This window comes from Tachyglossus aculeatus, chromosome 15, assembly GCF_015852505.1.
Source record: "Tachyglossus aculeatus isolate mTacAcu1 chromosome 15, mTacAcu1.pri, whole genome shotgun sequence".
Lineage (NCBI taxonomy): Eukaryota > Metazoa > Chordata > Mammalia > Monotremata > Tachyglossidae > Tachyglossus > Tachyglossus aculeatus.
The window spans coordinates 26,438,329-26,460,736 of record NC_052080.1 but is presented as its reverse complement, the minus strand read 5'-3'; the positions used below and the strand labels follow the sequence as shown (position 1 = coordinate 26,460,736).

Below are 22,408 nucleotides of genomic sequence, written 5' to 3'. Positions count from 1 at the left end.
CAGCGGGCTCACAGTCTAGAAGGGGGAGAAAGAGAACAAAACAAAACGTATTAACAAAATAAATAGAATAAATATGTACAAGTAAAATAGAGTAATAAATATGTACAAACATATATACATATATATACATATACATCATTATGATTCATTTACTGTTTTCCACTCAAGGATAGGCTTCTCGAAGGGACGAAACATTCATTCAATCGTATCTACTGAGCCCTTACTGTGTGCAGAGCACTGTACTAAGCGCTTGGAAAGTACAATACAGCAATAGGGACGAACCCAGGCTTACAGTCTAGAGGGGGTAAGACAGACATCAAAATAAACAGAATTATATATATGTTCATTCACTCATTCAATTGTATTTATTGAGCGCTTACTGTGTGCAGAGCACTGTACTAAGCGCTTGGGAAGTCCAAGTCGGCAACAGATAGAGACGGTCCCAACCCAACAACGGGCTCACAGTCTAGAAGGGGGAAGCAGCGTGGCTCAGTGGAAAGAGCCCGGGCTTTGGAGTCGGAGGTCATGGGTTCAAATCCCGGCTCCGCCACTCGTCAGCTGTGGGACTTTGGGCAAGTCGCTTCACTTCTCCGGGCCTCAGTTCCTTCTTCTGTCAAATGGGGATTAAGACTGTGAGCCCCCCGTGGGATCACCTTGTAACCTCCCCAGCGCTTAGAACAGTGCTTTGCACATAGTAAGCGCTTAATAAATGCCATCATCATCATTATTATTATATGTAAGTGCTGAAAGGAGAGGAGAGGGGGAAGAGCAAAGGGAAAGAATCGAGGTGATGCGGAAGGGAGAGGGATCTGAGGAAAGGGGGGCTTAGTCTGGAAAGGCCTCTCGGAGGAGATGTTTCTTCAGTATTCATTCATTCATTCATTCAATCGTATTTATTGAGCGCTTACTATGTGCAGAGCACTGTACTAAGCGCTTGGGAAGTACAAGTTGGCAACATATACAGACGGTCCAAAACAGTAAACAGGCATCAAAAGCATCACTATCAATAAATAGAATGATAGATAATATACACACACATCAAAACAATAATAATAATAATAACGGGGGAGAAAGAGTCTGGCTCTCCCAAGTGTCTCAATCAAGTGATCATAATGGCCTAGCGGTCAGAGCCTGGGCCCGGGGGTCAAAAGGATCTGCGTTCTAATCCCAGCTCAGCCCCTTGTCCGCTGTGTGACCTTGGGCTGATCACTTCACTTCTCTGGGCCTCAGTTACTTTAACAGTAAAATGGGGATTGACTGTGAGCCCCATTTGGGACATAGATTGGGTCCAACCTATTTTGTATTCATTCAACCGTACTTATTGAGCGCTTACTGTATGCAGAGCACTGTACTAAGCCCTTGGGAAGGACAAGTTGGCAACAGATAGACACGGTCCCTACCCAACAGTGGGCTCGCAGTCTAGAAGGGGGAGACGGAGAACAAAACCAAACATACTAACAAAATAAAATAAGTAGAATTAAAATGTACAAGTAAAATAAATACGTACAAACATATATACATATATACAGGTGCTCTGCCAATTGTCAGCTGTGTGACTTGGGGCAAGTCACTTCACTTCTCTGGGCCTCAGTTCCCTCATCTGTCAAGTGGGGATGAAGACTGTGAGCAAAACGTGGGACAACCTGATCGCCTTGTAAGCTCCCCAGCGCTTAGAACAGTGCTTTGCACACAGTAAGCGCTTAATAAATGCTATAATAATAATAATAATCATTATTATTATTAGACATGCCAACAGAAGACCTGACCTTCCTGTGGGAGCAGAAAGGCTCACGGGAAGCCACCATTAGGCCGCAGGGCTGCGCCCCCTAGCGCCGGCCCCCCCTCACGGCACGCTCCGCCGGCAGGCCGCCCATTACGTCACCGCCCGGCCGAGCCAATAGGAAGACGCTCCGGGGAGCATAGAGAGGCACACCGAGGCTAGAGAGGCCTCCTGGGAGCAAGTCGGGGCTCTGGAGCGCCGCCGCGCGGCGGGAGTTCGGAGGCGACGCAGCGTGGCTCAGTGGAAAGAGCGCGGGCTTTCATTCAGTCATTCAATCAATCAATCAATCGTATTTATTGAGCGCTTACTGTGCGCAGAGCACTGTACTAAGCGCTTGGGAAGTACAAGGTGGCAACATCTAGACACAGTCCCTACCCAACAGCGGGCTCACAGTCTAGAAGGGGGAGACAGAGAACAAACCAAACATATTAACAAAATAAAATAAATAGAATAGATATTTATTGAGCGCTTACTGTGTGCAGAGCACTGTGCTGAGCGCTTGGGAAGTACAAGTTGGCAACATATTCATTCATTCAGTCGTCTTTATTGAGCGGTTACTGTGTGCAGAGCACTGTACTAAGCGCTTGGGATGTACAAGTTGGCAACATATAGAGACGGTCCAAAACAGTGAACAGGCATCAAAAGCATCACTATCAGTAAAAAGAATGATAGATAATATATACACGCATCAAAACAAGTAATAATATTCATTCATTCAGTCGTATTTATTGAGCGCTTACTGTGTGCAGAGCACTGTACTAAGCGCTTGGGAAGTACAAGTTGGCAACATATACAGACGGTCCAAAACAGTAAACAGGCGTCAAAAGCATCACTATCAATAAAAAGAATGATAGATAATATATACACACATCAAAACAAGTAATAATATTTATTCATTCAATCATATTTATTGAGCGCTTACTGTGTATAGAGCACTGTACTAAGCGCTTGGGGAGTACAAGTTGGCAACATATAGAGACGGTCCAAAACAGTAAACAGGCATCAAAAGCATCACTATCAATAAAGAGAATGATAGATAATATATACACACATCAAAACAATAATAATAATAATGGCATTTATTAAGCACTTACTATGTGCAAAGCACTGTTCTAAGCACTGGGGAGGTTACAAGGTGATCAGGTTGTCCCACGGGAGGCTCACAGTCTTAATCCCCCATCTTACTATGGGCAAAGCAGTGTTCTAAGCGCTGGGGGGGGGGGTCACCTTGTAACCACCCCAGCGCTTAGAACAGTGCTTTGCACATAGTAAATACTTAATAAATGCCATTATTATTCTTATTCTTATTATTATTATTACAAGGTGATCAGGTTGTCCCTCGTGGGGCTCACGGTCTTAATCCCCATTTTACAGATGAGGTCACTGAGGCCCAGAGAAGTTAAGTGACTTGCCCAAAGTCACACAGCTGACAAGTGGCGGAGCCAGAGTTTGAACCCATGACCTCTGACACATCGTTGACAAAATGAGTAGAATAGTAAATAAGTACAAGTAAAATAGAGTAATAAATCTGTACAAACATATACAGATTTATAAGTGGCGGAGCCGGAACAAGTGGCGGAGCTGGGATTTGAACCTATGACCTCTGACTCCAAAGCCCGGGCTCTTTCTACTGAGCCAAGATGCTCCCTAGAGACTTGACTAGACCTGACTCCTGTCCACATGTTTCCTTTTGTTGTTCTAGACTGTGAGCCCGTTGTTGGGTAGGGACCGTCTCTATCTGTTGCCGACTTGTACTTCCCAAGCGCTTAGTACTGTGCTCTGCCCACAGTAAGCGCTCAATAAAGACGACAATGAAGGAATGAATCATGTTGTCCCACGGGGGGCTCACAGTCTTCATCCCCATTTTCCAGATGAGGGAACTGAGGCCCAGAGAAGTTAAGTGACTTGCCCAAAGTCAGTGGAAAGAGCACAGACTTTGGAGTCAGAGGTCATGGGTTCAAATCCTGACTCCGCCACTTAGCTGTGTGACTTTGGGCAAGTCAGTTCACTTCTCTGGGCCTCAGTTGCCTCAGCTGTAAGATGGGGATTAAGACTGTGAGCCCCCCTTGGGACAACCTGATCACCTTGTATCCTCCCCAGTGCTTAGAACAGTGATTTCCACGTAATAAGTGCTTAATAAATGCCATTATTATTATAATTAATTGGCGGAGACAAGCTAGCTCTCTTCCTCCCTTCAAAGCCCTACTGAGAGCTCACCTCCTCCAGGAGGCCTTCCCAAACTGAGCCCCCTTTTTCCTCCCCCCATCCCCCCACCCAACCTCCTTCCCCCCGCCCGCAGCTCCTGTATATATGTTTGTACAGATTTATTACTCTATTTTACTTGTACTTATTTACTATTATACAGGTGCTGTATACTGGAGGTTACAAAGTGATCAGTTTGTCCCACGGGGGGCTCAGTCTTAATCCCCATTTTCCAGGTGAGGGAACTGAGGCCCAGAGAAGTGAAGTGACTTGCCCAAAGTCACCCAGCTGACAACTGGTGGAGCCGGGATTTGAACCCCTGACCTCTGACTCCAAAGCCCGGGCTCTTTCCACTGAGCCAAAGCGCTTAGTACAGTGTTCTGCACACAGTAAGCGCTCAATAAATACGATTGAATGCATGAATGATAACTTGATCAGCTTGTGTGTCCCCCAGTGCTTAGTACAGTGCTACTCTATTTGTTTTACTTACTCTATTTTACTTGTACATATTTACTATTCTATTTATTTTATTCTGTTAATATGTTTTGCTTTGTTGTCTGTCTCCCCCTTCTAGACTGTGAGCCCACTGTTGGGTAGGGACCGTCTCTACATGTTGCCAACTTGTACTTCCCAAGCGCTTAGTACAGTGCCCTGCACACCGTAATTGCTCAATAAATACGACTGAATGACAACTTGATCAGCTTGTGTCCCTCCCCCAGCAATTAGAACAGTGTTCTGCACATAGTAAACGCTTAACAAATGCCACCATTATGATTAGTGGTATTGAAAAGAGGGCCAGCCCTTCGGGTAGGCCCCAGCGACCGGAAGTTAGGTCGTGACGTCACGCGACTTCCGGTCGGGCGAGGGGACGGGGGTGGGGGGAGCGGGAAAGTGTTCCCCGGAGTGCGGGGCCCGCGGAGAAACGTTCCGGGGGTCACGTGGGGCCGGGCGGGGGGGGCGGCCACGTGTCGCTGCGCAGGCGCAGACGCAGACTCCGGGGCCCACGCGGTGAAGCTTCTGGGTACAGAGTGGGAGGCTGGGGATGGGGGGGGGATCCCCACTGGGAATTGGGGGATTTGGGCGGGAATCCTGGGGGGGGCCGTGGAAGGGATCCCCACTGGGAATTGGGGGAGGGGCTGTGGGAGGGATCCCCAGTGGGAATTTGGGGAGTTGGGGGGGGAATCCTGGAGGGGGCTGTGGGAGGGGGTGGGGGGGATCCCTTTGGGGAGTTTGGGGGGGAATGCTGGAGGGGGTTATGGGAGGGGGTGGGAGAGATCCCCAGTGGGAATTTGGGGAGTTGGAGGGGAATCCTGGAGGGGGCTGTGGGAGGGGGTGGGAGGGACCCCCAGTGGGAGTTTGGGGAGTTGGGAAGCCTGGAGGGGGCTGTGGGAGGGATCCCCAGTGGGAATTTGGGGAGTTGGGGGGAATCCTGGAGGGGGCTGTGGGAGGGATCCCCAGTGGGAATTTGGGGAGTTGGGTGGGGGATCCTGGTGGGGGCCATGGAAGGGGGTGGGGGGATCCCCAGTGGGAATTTGGGGAGTTGGAGGGGAATCCTGGTAGGGGGCTGTGGAAGGGGGTGGGAGGGATCCCCACTGGGAATTATGGGAGTTGGGGGGGGAATCCTGGTGGGGGCCGTGGGAGGGGGTGGGAGGGATCCCCAGTGGGAATTTTGGGAGTTGGGGGGGATCCTGGTGGGGGCTATGGAAGGGGGTGGGAGGGATAACCAGTGGGAATTTTGGGAGTTGGGGGGGATCCTGGTGGGGGCTATGGAAGGGGGTGGGAGGGATAACCAGTGGGAATTTGGGGAGTTGGGGGGGATCCTGGTGGGGGCTATGGAAGGGGGTGGGAGGGATAACCAGTGGGAATTTTGGGAGTTGGAGGGGAATCCTGGAGGCGGCTGTGGGAGGGATCCCCAGTGGGAATTTTGGGAGTTGGGTGGGGAGTCCTGGTGGGGGCCATGGAGGGGGGTGGGAGGGATCCCCAGTAGGAATTATGGGAGTTGGGTGGGGAATCCTGGTGGGGGCCATGGAAGGGGGTGGGGGGATCCCCAGTGGGAATTATGGGAGTTGGGTGGGGAATCCTGGTGGGGGCCATAAAAGGGGGTGGGGGGATCCCCAGTGGGAATTTTGGGAGTTGGAGGGGAATCCTGGAGGGGGCTGTGGGAGGGTGTGGGAGGGATCCCCACTGGGAATTATGGGAGTGGGGGGGGGGGGAATCCTTGTGGGGGCTGTGGGAGGGATCCCCAGTGGGAATTTTGGGAGTTGGGGGGGGGAGTCCTGGTGGGGGCCATGGAAAGGGGTGGGGGGGACCGTCTCAAGATGTTGCCAACTTGACCTTCCCAAGCGCTTAGTACAGTACTCTGCACACGGTAAGCACTCAGTGTATACGATTGAATGAATGAATTCCTGTGGGGGTTCGGGGGGGTGGGGGTGGTCCCCGTGGGAGGCAAGGGTGGGGATGGGGGGATCCAGGTGGGAGGGATCCCCACTGTGGCTACGGGAGGGCAGATGAGGACCTAAGTGTGTGTGTGTGTGTGTGTGTGTGTGTGTGTGTTGGGGGGAAGTGTGTGGAGGGGTCCCCCCCATCCCCACCCCGTTACCTTCCCCCATCGCCATGGGCCCAAGGGACCCCTCGCCCGCCGCTCCAGGCCCGTCCCTGGTGGGTCCTCACCGCCCCCACACTTCCCATCCATCAACTTGGACTTCCCAAGCGCTTAGTCCAGTGCTGTGCACACAGGAAGCGCTCAATAAATACCATTGAATGAGTGGATCCTCTGTCCATGTCCCAGCTGAAAGCCCGGCCAGGGAGACGGACCCGGAGTTCACCCTGGTTGCGGGGCCAAACCACCACCGGCCTGAGGAACCCTCACCTTCCTCCATCCAAGCCACGACAGGAACCCCTCAGTGACACTTACTGAGCGCCTACTGCGGGCAGGGTACCCACAGAGAAGCACTGTGGCTTGGTGGAAAGAGCCCGGGCTTGGGAGTCAGAGGTCACGGGTTCAAATCCCTGCTCTGCCGCCTGTCAGCTGTGTGACTTGCGGCAAGTCACTTCACTTCTCCGGGCCTCAGTTCCCTCATCTGTACAATGGGGATTAAGACTGTGAGCCCCAAGTGGGACAACCTCGTCACCTTGTAACCTCCCCAGCGCTTAGAACAGTGCTTTGCACATAGTAAGCGCTTAAGAAATGCGGTCATTATTGTTACGGAGTGGTTCGGACAGTACGCTTCACTGCTCTGGGCCTCGGTTCCCTCATCTGTCAAATGGGGATTAAGAGTGTGAGCCCCACGTGGGACAACCTGATGACCTTGTAACCTCCCCAGCGCTTAGAACAGTGCTTTGCACATAGTAAGCGCTTAAGAAATGCCGTTATGATTATTATTACAGGGTGGTTTGGACAGTACACTTCTCTGGGCCTCGGTTCCCTCATCTGTCAAATGGGGATTAAGACTGTGAGCCTCACTTGGGACAACCTGATGACCTTGTAACCTCCCCAGTGCTTAGAACAATGCTTTGCACATAGTAAGCGCTTAATAAATGCCATCATTATTATTATTACAAAGTGGTTGGGCAGACAGTACACTTAACTTATCTGGGCCTCAGTTCCCTCATCTGTGAGCCTCAGTGGGGACAACCTGATGACCTTGTAACCTCCCCAGTGCTTAGAACAATGCTTTGCACATAGTAAGCGCTTAATAAATGCCATCATTATTATTATTACAAAGTGGTTGGGCGGACAGTACACTTAACTTATCTGGGCCTCAGTTCCCTCATCTGTGAGCCTCACTGGGGACAACCCGATGACCTTGTAACCTCCCCGGCGCTTAGAACAGTGCTTTGCGCATAGTGAGCGCTTAATAAATGCCATCATCATTAGTATTATTACAGTACAATAGAGTTGGTAGACGCGATCAAAGCGTGAGCCCACTGTTGGGTAGGGACTGCCTCTATATGCTGCCAATTTGTACTTCCCAAGCGCTTAGTACAGTGCTCTGCACACAGTAAGCGCTCAATAAATACGATTGATGATGATGATGAACAGTCTAGAGGGAGTTAGTGGGCAAGGATCCCCGGGCTCGAGTGGGTTCCACTCTGCGCGGACCGTCTCTAGATGTTGCCAACTTGTAGTTCCCGAGCGCTTAGTACGGTGCTCGGCACACAGTAAGCGCTCAATAAATACGATTGATTGATTGATTGATTGATTGGGAGCATCCGGCGGAGTCGGCGGGCCTCACGCTCCCAAGTGTGAACCGAGAGGGCGAGGGGGATCGCGGCCTCCCTGGGGTGTGGTGGGTGAGCCTGCGGTTGCCCCCCGCCCCCAGGACGATGGCCACCAGCGAGCGCACCTTCATCGCCATCAAGCCGGACGGCGTCCAGCGCGGCCTCATCGGGGAGATCATCAAGCGGTTCGAGCAGAAGGGCTTCCGCCTCGTGGCCCTGAAGTTTGTGCACGTGAGTGACCCGTCTCTCTCTCTCTCGAGGGGTGAATGAATGAAGGAACAAACACCATCATTATTAGTCTCTGTGCCTCAGTTCCCCGATCTGTAAAATGGGGCGACTTGATTACCTTGTATCTACGAATGAATGAATGAATGAACAAACACCATTATTATTATTCTCTGTGCCTCAGTTCCCCGATCTGTAAAATGGGGCAACTTGATTACCTTGTATCTACGAATGAATGAATGAATCAACAAATACCATTATTATTATTCTCTGTGCCTCAGTTCCCTGATGTGTAAAATGGGACAACTTGATTACCTTGTATCTATGAATGAATGAATGAACGAACAAGCACCATTATTATTGTTCTCTGTGCCTCAGTTCCCTGATCTGTAAAATGGGGTAACTCGATTACCTTGTATCTAGGAATGAATGAATGAATGAACAAATACCATTATTATTATTCTCTGTGTCTCAGTTCCCTGATCTGCAAAATGGGGCAACTTGATTACCTTGTATCTATCAAGGAAAGAATGAACAAACACCATTATTATTATTCTCTGTGCCTCAGTTCCCTGATGTGTAAAATGGGACAACTTGATTACCTTGTATCTATGAATGAATGAATGAACGAACAAGCACCATTATTATTGTTCTCTGTGCCTCAGTTCCCTGATCTGTAAAATGGGGCAACTCGATTACCTTGTATCTAGGAATGAATGAATGAATGAACAAATACCATTATTATTATTCTCTGTGTCTCAGTTCCCTGATCTGCAAAATGGGGCAACTTGATTACCTTGTATCTATCAAGGAAAGAATGAACAAACACCATTATTATTATTCTCTGTGCCTCAGTTCCCTGATCTGCAAAATGGGGCAGCTTGATTACCTTGTATCTACGAATGAATGAATGAATGAACAAACACCATTATTATTATTAGTCTCTGTGCCTCAGTTCCCTGATCTGTAAAATGGGGCAACTTGATTACCTTGTATCTACAAATGAATGAATGAACAAGCACCATTATTATTCTCTGTGCCTCAGTTCCCTGATCTGTAAAATGGGGCAACTTGATTACCTTGTATCTATCAATGAATGAATGAACAAACACCATTATTATTAATCTCCGTGCCTCAGTTCCCTGATGTGTAAAATGGGGCAACTTGATTACCTTGTATCTACGAATGAATGAATGAATGAATGAACAAGCACCATTATTATTATTCTCTGTGCCTCAGTTCCCTGATCTGTAAAATGGGGCAACTCGATTACCTTGTATCTACGAATGAATGAATGAACGAACACCATTATTATTATTCTCTGTGCCTCAGTTCCCTAATGTGTAAAATGGGGCAACTTGATTACCTTGTATCTATGAATGAATGAACAAACACCATTATTATTATTCTCTGTGCCTCAGTTCCCTGGTCTGTAAACTGGGGCAACTCGATTACCTTGTATCTACGAATGAATGAGTGAATGAATAAGCACCATTATTATTATTCTCTGGGCCCCAGTTCCCCGATCTGTACAGTGGGGCGACTTGATTACCTCGTATCGACCCCAGAGCTTAGAACAGTGCCTGGCACGTAGCAAGCGCTTAACGAATACCGTCATTGCTGTTATCGTCTCCACCCCACGCCCCGTCCCCTGCTGCCTCTCGGGCTGACCTTTCGGGGTCTTTCGGCGTCCGTCTGTCCGGCCGTGCAGGCGTCTGAAGATCTGCTGAAAGAGCACTACCTCGACCTGAAGGACCGGCCTTTCTACGCGGGGCTGGTGCGCTACATGCATTCTGGACCCGTCGTGGCCATGGTGAGCGTGGGCGCCGGGCAGAGGGGGATCATCTCCGGTCTCGGGCGATTTCTCCCTGGGGGTCAGGGGGCTGCTTTGGGATCGTCCCTCGGTGCCGGGGGGAGGGGGGGGTCCGTCTCTTCTCGGCCGGTCCGGTCCCCCGCCTGACCCCCGCGCCGCACAGGTTTGGGAAGGGCTGAACGTGGTGAAGACGGGCAGAGTGATGCTGGGGGAGACGAACCCGGCCGACTCCAAGCCGGGCACCATCCGCGGCGACTTCTGCATCCAGGTTGGCAGGTGCGTCCGCCGGCCGGGCCGGCCACGGGGGAGCGTGGGGGACCGGGCGGAGTTGGGGCCGTCGGCGATGCCCGCTGGGCTGCCTTTCCTCTTCTCCCTGAGGAGAATTGCTCTTCCCTTGAAAGGGGGCTTGGGAAAGGCGGGAGGCGGCCCGGCATCCTGCCCCAGGTGATGCTCGGCCTCAGAAGCTTCCGCCCTCCCGTGCTTTGTCGAGCGCTTGCCCGTTGCCGGTCCCCGGGCGACCCTGGCAGGGCCCCTGTGAGGGAGGGAGAGATGGGGGAGACCGTCTTCCCAGCCCGGAGAGGAGAAGCGACGCATCCTGGACCGGAATAATAACAATAATGGCATTTGTTAAGCGCTTACTATGTGCAGAGCACTGTTCTAAGCACCGGGGGGGATACAAGGCGATCAAGTTGTCCCACTTGGGGCTCACAGTCTTAATCCCCATTTTACAACTGAGTCACAGAGAAGTAAAGACGGTGAGCCCCCCCCCCCGTGGGACAACCTGATCCCCATTTTACAGATGAGGTCACTGAAGCAACTTGCCCAAGGTCACAGAGCGGACGTGCCCCCTGCTTTCCGTCCTCCCCCCGGAGGAGAAACCCCGGCTGGGCACGGCCACCCTCCTCTGCCGCTTCGTCCGCTTACGGCTCCCCGTCTTCCCCCTCAGGAACATCATCCACGGCAGCGACTCGGTGGAAAGCGCCGAGAAAGAGATCGGCCTGTGGTTCGGGCCGGAGGAGTTGGTGTCGTACCAGAGCTGTGCCCGCGACTGGATCTACGAGTGAGGCGGCGGGCGGTGCCCGGCTGCCCATCCCCATCCCCACTGCCCATCCCAATAAAAGACCCTTCGAGATGGCGCGGTGGTGGTGGCGGTGGTGATTTGCCAAGAGTCGGCACCGAATCTGGGGTGGGGAGAACGGGCAGAGCGGGCGGGCGGGCGTGGGGGAGACACAATCTAAAAATCACTCACTCACTCACTCCTGCGGATCGCGCGCCTTCGAGAAGCAGCGTGGCTCAGGGGAAAGAGCCCGGGCTTTGGGGTTCAAATCCCCACTCGGCGTGTGACTTAGGGCAAGTCACTTCTCTGGGCCTCATCTGGAAAATGGGGATGAAGACTGTGAGCCCCCCGTGGGACAACCTGATCACCTCGTATCCTCCTCAGCGCTTAGAACAGTGCTTTGCACATAGTAAGCGCTTAACAAATACCATCATTATTATTATGGGTTCAAATCCCGACTCCGCCAATTGCCAGCTGGGTGACTTTGCGCACGGTCACTTCACTTCTCTGGGCCTCAGTGACCTCATCTGGAAAATGGGGATGAAGACTGAGCCCCCCCCCCCACCCCGTGGGGCAACCTGATCACCTCATAACCTCCCCAGTGCTTAGAACAGTGCTTTGCACATAGTAAGCGCTTAACAAATACCATCATTATTATTATTCATACATTCAATCATATTTATTGAGCACTTACTGTGTGCAGAGCACTGTACTAAGCGCTTGGGAAGTACAAGTCGGCAACACATAGAGACAGTTCCTACCCAACAGCGGGCTCACAGTCTACAAGGGGGAGACAGAGAACAAAACCAAACATTAACAAAATAAAATAAATAGAATAGATATGTACAAGTAAAATAAATAGAGTGATAAATATGTACAAACATATATCCATATATACAGGTGCTGTGGGTAAGGTGGGGGGGATGGAGAGGGGGTTTTGGGGTCGGAAGTCATGGGTTCCAAATCTTGGCTCCGCCAACTGTCAGCTGTGGGACTTCGGGCAAGTCACTTCACTCAGTGGAAAGAGCCCGGGCTTTGGAGTCAGAGGTCATGGGCTCTGCCACATGTCGGCTGTGTGACCTTGGGCAAGTCACTTCACTTCTCTGAGCCTCAGTTACCTCATCTGGAAAATGGGGATCGACTGAGAGCCCCACGTGGGACAACCTGATCACCTTATACCCCCCCCCCCCCAGCGCTTAGAACAGTGCTTTGCACATAGTAAGTGCTTAACAAGTACCATCATTGTTATTGTTATTATTCTTCTCTGGGCCTCAGTTCCCTCATCTGTAAAATGGGGATGAAGACTGAGCCGCCCGTGATCACCTTGTAACCTCTCCAGTGCTTAGAACAGTGCTTTGCACATAGTAAGCGCTTAACAAATGCCATCATCATCATCACCATCATCAAGTCACAACTTCTCTGGGCCTCAGTTCCCTCATCTGTAAAATGGGGATGAAGACTGAGCCCCCCCCCCGGCCCCGTGATCACCTTGTAACCTCTCCAGCGCTTAGAACAGTGCTTTGCACATAGTAAGCACTTAACAAATGCCATCATCATCATCAAGACACAACTTCTCTGGGCCTCAGTTCCCTCATCTGTAAAATGGGGATGAAGACTGAGCCCCCCTCGTAGTCACCTTGTAACCTCTCCAGCGCTTAGAACAGTGCTTTGCACATAGTAAGCGCTTAACAAATGCCATCATCATCATCATCACCATCATCAAGTCACAACTTCTCTGGGCCTCAGTTCCCTCATCTGTAAAATGGGGATGAAGACTGAGCACCCCCCCCCACGCCCCGTGATCACCTTGTAACCTCTCCAGCGCTTAGAACAGTGCTTTGCACGTAGTAAGCGCTTAATCAATCAATCAATCGTATTTATCGAGCGCTTACTGTGTGCAGAGCACTGTACTAAGCGCTTGGGAAGTCCAAGTTGGCAACATATAGAGACGGTCCCCAACCAACAGCGGGCTCACAGTCTAGAAGGAGACAGACAACAAAACAAAATGTCATTAGTACTATTATTATTATTATTATTATTATTATTATTGGAGCTGGAAGGGCAGACAAACACAATAACATGGGGACAGAAGCTTGTGTGTACAACCCAGCCCGCACACTTGGCTCCTCTCATTCATTCAATCGTCTTTACTGAGCGCTTACTGTGTGCACAGCACTGTATTAAGCGCCTGGGAAGTACAAGCTACTTGGGAAGCAGCGTGGCTCGGCGGGAAGAGCCCGGGTTCTAATAATAATAATAATAACAATGGCATTTATTAAGCCCTTACCATGTACAAAGCACTGTTCTAAGCACTGGGTCCCTGCTCCACCACGTCTGCTGTGTGACCTTAGGCAAGTCACTTCTCCGAGCCTCAGTTCCCTCATCTGGAAAATGGGGATTGAGACTGTGAGCCCCACGTGGGAAAACCTGATAATAATAATAATAATAGCATTTATTAATCAATTGATCGATTTATTAAGCGCTTACTATGTGCAAAGCAGTGTTCTAAGCGCTGGGTCCCTGCTCCGCCACGTCTGCTGTGTGACCTTAGGCAAGTCACTTCTCCGGGCCTCAATTCCCTCATCTGGAAAATGGGGATTAAGACTATGAGCCCCACGTGGGACAACCTGATAATAATAATAATAATGACATTTATTAAGCGCTTACTATGTGCAAAGCACTGTTCTAAGTGCTGGATCCCTGCTCCACCACATCTGCTGTGTGACCTTGGGCAAGCCACTTCTCCGAGCCTCAGTTCCCTCATCTGGAAAATGGAGATTAAGACTGTGAGCCCCACGTGGGACAACCTGATGATAATAATAATAATAATAATGGCATTTATTAAGTGCTTACTATGTGCAAAGCACTGTTCTAAGTCCTGGATCCCTGCACCACATGTCTGCTGTGTGACCTTGGGCAAGCCACTTCGCCGAGCCTCAGTTCCCTCATCTGTAGAATGGGGATTAAGACTGTGAGCCCCCCGTGGGACAACCTGATCACTCTGTAACCTCCCCAGAGCTTAGAAAAGTGCTTTGCACATAGTAAGCGCTTAATAAATGCCATTATTATTATTACCTTGTATCTACCCCAGCACTTCCAGCACTTAGAACAGGGCTTGGCACATAGTAAGTGCTTGATGGCATTGATTAAGCGCTTACAATGTGCAAAGCACTGCGCTTAACAAATACCATCCTTATTATTATTACCCCTCACTGTCCTTCCATCGTTTGCTAGGGACTGTCTCTCTCTGTGTGGCCCAACTGGAGTTTCCGAGCGCTTAGTCCAGTGCTCTGCACACAGTAAGCGCTCAATAAATACGACTGAATGAAATGAACAGTGCTTGGCACATAATAATAATAATGATGGCATTGATTAAGCGCTTACAATGTGCAAAGCACTGCACTTAACAAATACCAACCTCATTATCACCTTTCACTGTCTCTCCATCTCCTCCATCGTTGGCTAGGGACTGTCTCTCTCTGTGTGGCCCAAACTGGAGTTTCCGAGCGCTTAGTCCAGTGCTCTGCATACAGTAAGCGCTCAATAAATACAATGAAATGCATGAACAGTGCTTGGCACATAGTAAGCGCTTAACAAATACCAACCTTATTATCACCCTTCACTGTCCCTCCATCTCCTCCACCGTTGTCTAGGGACTGTCTCTCTCTGTGTGGCCCAAACTGGAGTTTCCAAGCGCTTAGTCCAGTGCTCTGCACACAGTAAGCGCTCAAAAAATACGACTGAATGAAATGAACAGGGCTTGGCACAAAATAATAATAGTGATGGCATTGATTAAGTGCTTACAATGTGCAAAGCACTGTGCTTAACAAATACCATCCCTATTATTATTATTACCCCTCACTGTCCCTCCATCGTTGGCTAGGGACTGTCTCTCTCTTTGTGGCCCAACAGGAGTTTCCAAGCGCTTAGTCCAGTGCTGTGCACACAGTAAGCGCTCAATAAATACGATTGAATGAATGAATGAACAGTGCTTAGCAAATACTAAGCGTTTAACAAATACCATCCTTATTATTATTATTACCCCTCACTGTCCCTCCACCTCCTCCATCGTTGGCTAGGGACTGTCTCTCTCTGTGTGGCCCAAACTGGAGTTTCCAAGCGCTTAGTCCAGTGCTCGGCATACAGTAAGCACTCAATAAATATGACTGAATGAAATGAACAGTGCTTGGCACATAATAATAATAATGATGGCATTGATTAAGCGCTTACAATGTGCAAAGCACCGTGCTTAACAAATACCATCCTTATTATTATTATTATTACCCCTCACTGTCCCTCCATCGTTGGCTAGGGACTGTCTCTCTCTGTGTGGCCCAACTGGAGTTTCCAAGCACTTAGTCCAGTCCTGTGCACACAGTAAGCGCTCAATAAATACGATTGAATGAATGAATGAACAGTGCTTGGCACATAGTAAGCGCTTAACAAATACCATCCTTATTATTATTATTACCCCTCACTGTCCCTCCATCTCCTCCATCGTTGGCTAGGGACTGTCTCTCTCTGTGTGGCCCAACTGGAGTTTCCAAGTGCTTAGTCCAGTGCTCTGCACACAGTAAGCGCTCAATAAATACGACTGAATGAAATGAACAGAGCTTGGCACATAATAATAATAACGATGGCATTGATTAAGCGCTTACAATGTGTAAAGCACTGCGCTTAACAAATGCCATCCTTATTATTACTATTATTACCCTTCGTTGTCCCTCCATCTCCTCCGTCGTTGGCTAGGGACTGTCTCTCTCTGTGTGGCCCAACTGGAGTTTCCGAGCGCTTAGTCCAGTGCTCTGCACACAGTAAGTGCTCAATAAATACAATTGAATGAATGAATGAACAGTGCTTAGCACATACTAAGCGTTTAACAAATACCATCCTTATTATTATTATTACCCTTCACTGTCCCTCCATCTCCTCCATCGTTGGCTATGGACTGTCTCTCTCTGTGTGGCCCAAACTGGAGTTTCCGAGCGCTTAGTCCAGTGCTCTGCACACAGTATGCGCTCAATAAATATGACTGAATGAAATGAACAGTGCTTGGCACATAATAATAATAATGATGGCATTGATTAAGCGCTTACAATGTGCAAAGCACCGTGCTTAACAAATACCATCCTTATTATTATTATTATTACCCCTCACTGTCCCTCCATCGTTGGCTAGGGACTGTCTCTCTCTGTGTGGCCCAACTGGAGTTTCCAAGCGCTTAGTCCAGTCCTGTGCACACCGTAAGCGCTCAATAAATACGATTGAATGAATGAGTGAACAGTGCTTGGCACATAGTAAGCGCTTAACAAATACCATCCTTATTATTATTATTACCCCTCACTGTCCCTCCATCTCCTCCATCGTTGGCTAGGGACTCTCTCTGTGTGTGGCCCAAACTGGAGTTTCCAAGCGCTTAGTCCAGTCCTGTGCACACAGTAAGCGCTCAATAAATACGATTGAATGAATGAATGAACAGTGCTTGGCATATAGTAAGCGCTTAACAAATACCATCCTTATTATTATTATTACCTCTCACTGTCCCTCCATCTCCTCCATCGTTGGCTAGGGACTCTCTCTCTCTCTCTGTGTGGCCCAAACTGGAGTTTCCAAGCGCTTAGTACAGTGCTGTGCACCCGGTAAGCTCTCAGTAAATTGAATAAATGAGTGAATGAGTGAGTGAATGAATGAGGAGGGGGTCCCCTTGCGGAAACCCCTCTCCCTTTTGGGCCTGGGGGCGCTCAGACCACTCCCAGCCCTTGGCCGCGCTCACACTGGACCCCAGAGCCCACCCACGGTAAGGGCCCCCCCCATCCCAGGCCCCCTCCTCCAGGGCATTCATTCATTCAATCGTCTTTATTCATTCATTCAGTCATCTTCATTGAGCGCTTACTGTGTGCAGAGCACTGTACTAAGCGCTTGGGAAGCCCAAGTTGGCAACATAGAGAGACGGTCCCTACCCAACAGCGGGCTCACGGTGTAGAAGGGGGAGACAGACAACACAACAAAACATATTAACCAAATAAATAAATTCAATCGTCTTTCTTGAACGCTTACTGTGTGCAGAGCACTGTACTAAGCGCTTGGGAAGTCGATGTTGGCAACATATAGAGGCGATCTCTACCCAATGGCAGGCTCACGGGCTAGAAGGGGGAGACAGATAACAAAACATATTAACAAAATAAATAAATTCAATCGTCTTTCTTGAGCGTTTACTGTGTGCAGAGCACTGTACTAAGCACTTGGGAAGTACAAGTTGGCAACATCTAGAGACGGCCCCTACCCAACGGCGGGCTCACAGGCTAGAAGGGAGAGACAGACAACAAAACAAAACATACTAACAAAGGAAAATAAATACATACAATCGTATTTATTGAGAGATTACTGTGGGCATTCATTCATTCAGTCGTCTTTATTGAGCGCTTACTGTGTGCAGAGCACGGTACTAAGCGCTTGGGAAGTACAAGTTGGCAAAATATAGAGACAGTCCCTACCCAACAGTGGGCTCACAGTCTAAAAGGGGGAGACAGAGAAAAAAACCAAACATACTAACAAAATAAAATAAATAGAATAGATATGTACAAGTAAAATAGAGTAATAAATATGTACAAACATACATATATACATATATGCAGGATATATACATATATACATACATATAAATATACATATGTATACATACATATGTTATAGGGTTACATATGCATATACATATGTATATATACACATGCATATATATACATGTATGTATGTATACATATACATATGTATACATAGGGTTACATATGTATATACACACACATATATATGTATGTATATATCCTGTATATATGTATACTTACCACTTACCATGTGTAAAGCACTGTTCTAATAATAATAATAATAATGATCGTATTAAGCACTTACCATGTGCAAAGCACTGTTCTAATAATAATAATAATAATAATGATGGTATTTGTTAAGTGCTTACCATGTGCAAAGCACTGTTCTAATAATAATAATAATAATAATAATAATAATAATAATGATGGTATTTAAGTGCAAAGCACTGTTCTAATAATAATAATGATGGTATTTGTTAAGCACTTACCATGTGCAAAGCACTGTTCTAATAATAATAATAATGATGGTATTTGTTAAGTGCTTACCATGTGCAAAGCACTGTTCTAATAATAATAATGATGGTATTTGTTAAGTGCTTACCATGTGCAAAGCACTGTTCTAATAATAATAACAATGATGGTATTTGTTAAGTGCTTACCATGTGCAAAGCACTGTTCTAATAATAATAATAATGATGGTATTTGTTAAGCGCTTACCATGTGCAAAGCACTGTTCTAATAATAATAATGATGGTATTTGTTAAGCGCTTACCATGTGCAAAGCACTGTTCTAATAATCATAATGATGATGGTATTTGCTAAGCACTTACCATGTGCAAAGCACCGTTATAGGCGCTGGGGGGATACGAAGTGATCGGGTTGTCCCACGTGGGGCTCACAGTCCATCCCCATTTTACAGATGAGGTCACTGAGGCCCAGTGAAGTGACTCGCCCCAAATCCCACGCCTGACAGTGGGCGGAGTGGGGATTTGAACCCATGACCTCTGACTCCAAAGCCCGGGCTCTTTCCACTGAGCCATGCTGCTTCTTTAACTAATCAACTAATCCCTCATCTAACTCGACCCCTTTGCTTCCACCCCCCTGCCTCGGTCCTCCCCGGCTGGTCGCCCTCCCCACCTCTGGACTTGCCCGGTAGCCCGGACACCCAAGGTGCCCACATCTACACCCTCCTCCCAGCCGCCTGCGCCCACCGAGAGCAGGCCCAGCCCGACTTTGCCCCCAAACCGACACTCAATCATAATAATAATGGCATTTGTTAAGCGCTTACCATGTGCCCAGCACTGTTCTAAGCGCCGGGGAGGTGATCAGGTTGTCCCATGTGGGGCTCGCAGTCTTCATCCCTGGTTTACAGATGAGGGAACTGAGGCACGGGGAAGGTAAGCGACTTGCCCGAAGTCGCCCAGCTGACAATGGGCGGCGTCGGAATTTGAACCCGTGACTCCTGACTCCAAAGCCCGAGCTCTTTCCACTGAGCCACGCGGCTTCTCGAGCGGTCGACTCATCTAATTCGACCTCGGTGGCCCTCACCGCCTCTGGACCTGCCCGGGCCCCCACGGCGCCCACGTCTGCTTGGGGAAACGGCGGGGGAAGAGGTGGTAACTTTGGTCGGGGCCGCTCCGGCGAGATCGAGCCTCCCCCTCCTCCTCCGTGCAGGCCTCCGAGGAGCACCTGAAGCGACACTATGGCCACCTTGAGGACCGGCCCTTCTTCCCTGGCCTGGTGAAGTACGTGAACTCGGGGCCGGTGGTGGCCATGGTGAGTGGGGTCGCGGGGTCGGACCACCTGAACCCGGGTCGTCGTCTCTCTCCCTCCTGCGGGTGTGGGAAGGGCTGAACGTGGTGAAGACGGGCAGAGTGATGCTGGGGGAGACGAACCCCGCCGATTCCAAGCCGGGCACCATCCGCGGCGACATCTTCATGCAGGTTGGCAGGTGCGTCTGGAGGCGAAGGAGCGAGCATCCCCCGTCCCCCTCCCGCCCGCTTCACCTTTTAGACCGTGAGCCCACTGTTGGGTAAGGACTGTCTCTATATGTTGCCAACTTGTACTTCCCAAGCGCTTAGTACAGTGCTCAGCACACAGTAAGCGCTCAATAAATACGATTGATTGATTGATTGACTGATTGAAAACCTGGCCTGCACGGGATTTACTGAGGGCAACGCGCCGTTCTAAACACTTGGTAAAATACATCCGAAGCAGCAGACCCGTTCTCTACCCTCAAAGAATTCCTCTCAGGGAGTGTAAAAAGAGTGGTTACTTGCGGCCGGGTGGAAAACTTGGCCTGCGCGGGATTTACCCTCAAAGAATTCCTCTTCGGGAGTGTAAAAATCAATCAATCAATCAATCAATCAATCGTATTTATTGAGTGCTTACTATGTGCAGAGCACTGTACTAAGCGCTTGGGAAGTACAAATTGGCAACACACAGAGACAGTCCCTACCCAACAGTGGGCTCACAGTCTACAAGGGGGAGACGGAGAACAGAACCAAACATACCAACAAAATAAAATAAATAGGATAGAAATGTACAAGTAAAATAAATAAATAAATAAATGAATAAATAGAGTAATAAATATGCAAGTGGTTACTTGCGGCCGGGTGTTAAACTTGGCCTGCATGGGATTTACTGAGGGCAACGCACCGTGCTAAACACTTGGTAAAATACATCCAAAGCAGCAGACCCGTTCTCTACCCTCAAAGAATTCCTCTCAGGGAGTGTAAAAAGAGTGGTTATTTGCGGCAGGGTGGAAAACTTGGCCTGCGCGGGATTCACCCTCGAAGAATTCCTCTCAGGGAGTGTAAAAAGAGTGGTTACTTGTGGTCGGGTGGAAAATCTGGCCTGCGTGGGATTTACCGAGGGCCACGCACCGTGCTAAACACTTGGTAAAATACATCCGAAGCAGCAGACCCGTTCTCTACCCTCAAAGAATTCCTCTCAGGGAGTGTAAAAAGAGTGGTTATTTGCGGCCGGGTGGAAAACTTGGCCTGCGCGGGATTCACCCTCGAAGAATTCCTCTCAGGGAGTGTAAAAAGAGTGGTTACTTGCGGCCGGGTGGAAAACTTGGCTTGCGCAGGATTTACTGAGGGCAAAGCACCGTGCTAAACACTTGGTAAAATACATCGGAAGCAGAAGACCTGTTCTCTACCCTCAAAGAATTCCTCTCAGGGAGTGTAAAAAGAGTGGTTATTTGTGGCTGGGTGGAAAACTTGGCCTGCGCGGGATTTACCCTCGAAGAATTCCTCTCAGGGAGTGTAAAAAGAGTGGTTACTTGTGGTCGGGTGGAAAACCTGGCCTGCGCGGGATTTACCGAGGGCCATGCACCGTGCTAAACACTCGGGAAAATACATCCGAAGCAGCAGACCCGTTCTCTACCCTCAAAGAATTCCTCTCAGGGAGTGTAAAAAGAGTGGTTATTTGTGGCCGGGTGGAAAATTTGGCCTGCGCGGGATTTACCCTCAAAAAATTCCTCTCAGGGAGTGTAAAAAGAGTGGTTATTTGCGGCCGGGTGGAAAACGTGGCCTGCGTTCGTTTGTTCAGTAGTATTTATTGAGCGCTTACTGTGTGCAGAGCACTGTACTTAGCGCTTGGAAAGTACAATTCGGCAACAAATAGAGACAACCCCTACCCAACAACGGGCTCACGAGGTAGATACAAGGTAGGAGTGAAGTGACTTGCATTCATTCAATTCAATCAGATTTACTGGGCGCTTATGTGCAGGGCACTGTACTAAGCGCTTGGAAAGTACAATTCGGCAACAAATAGAGACAACCCCTACCCAACAACGGGCTCACAAGGTACATACAAGGTAGGAGTGGAGTGACTTTCATTCATTCAATTCAATCAGATTTATTGGGCGCTTATGTGCAGAGCACTGTACTAAACGCTTGGAAAGTACAATTCGGCAACAGATAGAGACAACCCCTACCCAACAACGGGCTCACGAGGTAGATACAAGGTAAGAGTGGAGTGACTTGCATTCATTCAATTCAATCAGATTTATTGGGCGCTTATGTGCAGGGCACTGTACTAAGCGCTTGGGAAGTACAATTTGGCAACAGATAGAGACAACCCCTACCCAACAACGGGCTCACGAGGTAGATACAAGGTAGGAGTGAAGTGACTTGCATTCATTCAATCAGATTTATTGGGCGCTTATGTGCAGGGCACTGTACTAAGCGCTTGGAAAGTACAATTCGGCAACAGATAGAGACAACCCCTGCCCAACAACCGGCTCACGAGGTAGATACAAGGTAGGAGTGAAGTGACTTGCATTCTTTCAATCAGATTTATTGGGCGCTTATGTGCAGGGCACTGTACTAAGCGCTTGGAAAGTACAATTCGGCAACAGATAGAGACAACCCCTACCCAACAACGGGCTCACGAGGTAGATACAAGGTAGGAGTGGGGTGACTTGCATTCATTCAATTCAATCAGATTTATTGGGCGCTTATGTGCAGAGCACTGTACTAAGCGCTTGGAAAGTACAATTC

The 22,408-nt window shown here is 49.0% G+C and overlaps 1 protein-coding gene across 2 annotated transcripts; it reads left to right on the top strand.

Moving 5' to 3' along the window:
- The first annotated feature begins 4,938 nt into the window (after positions 1–4,938).
- Positions 4,939–11,377, top strand: NME1 (NME/NM23 nucleoside diphosphate kinase 1). Of its 2 annotated transcripts, XM_038757220.1 has the most exons (6): positions 4,939–5,003; positions 6,326–6,350; positions 8,305–8,434; positions 10,140–10,241; positions 10,405–10,517; positions 11,188–11,377. In XM_038757220.1, exons 3-6 carry the CDS (start codon positions 8,309–8,311, stop codon positions 11,303–11,305), a joined length of 459 nt encoding a protein of 152 aa, XP_038613148.1. In that variant the 5' UTR covers positions 4,939–5,003; positions 6,326–6,350; positions 8,305–8,308; the 3' UTR covers positions 11,306–11,377. The 2 variants fall into 2 exon arrangements, with proteins under 2 accessions (XP_038613148.1, XP_038613149.1); XM_038757221.1 differs by lacking the exon at positions 6,326–6,350 and having other exon boundaries at positions 4,971–5,003.
- The last annotated feature ends 11,031 nt before the right edge of the window (positions 11,378–22,408 follow it).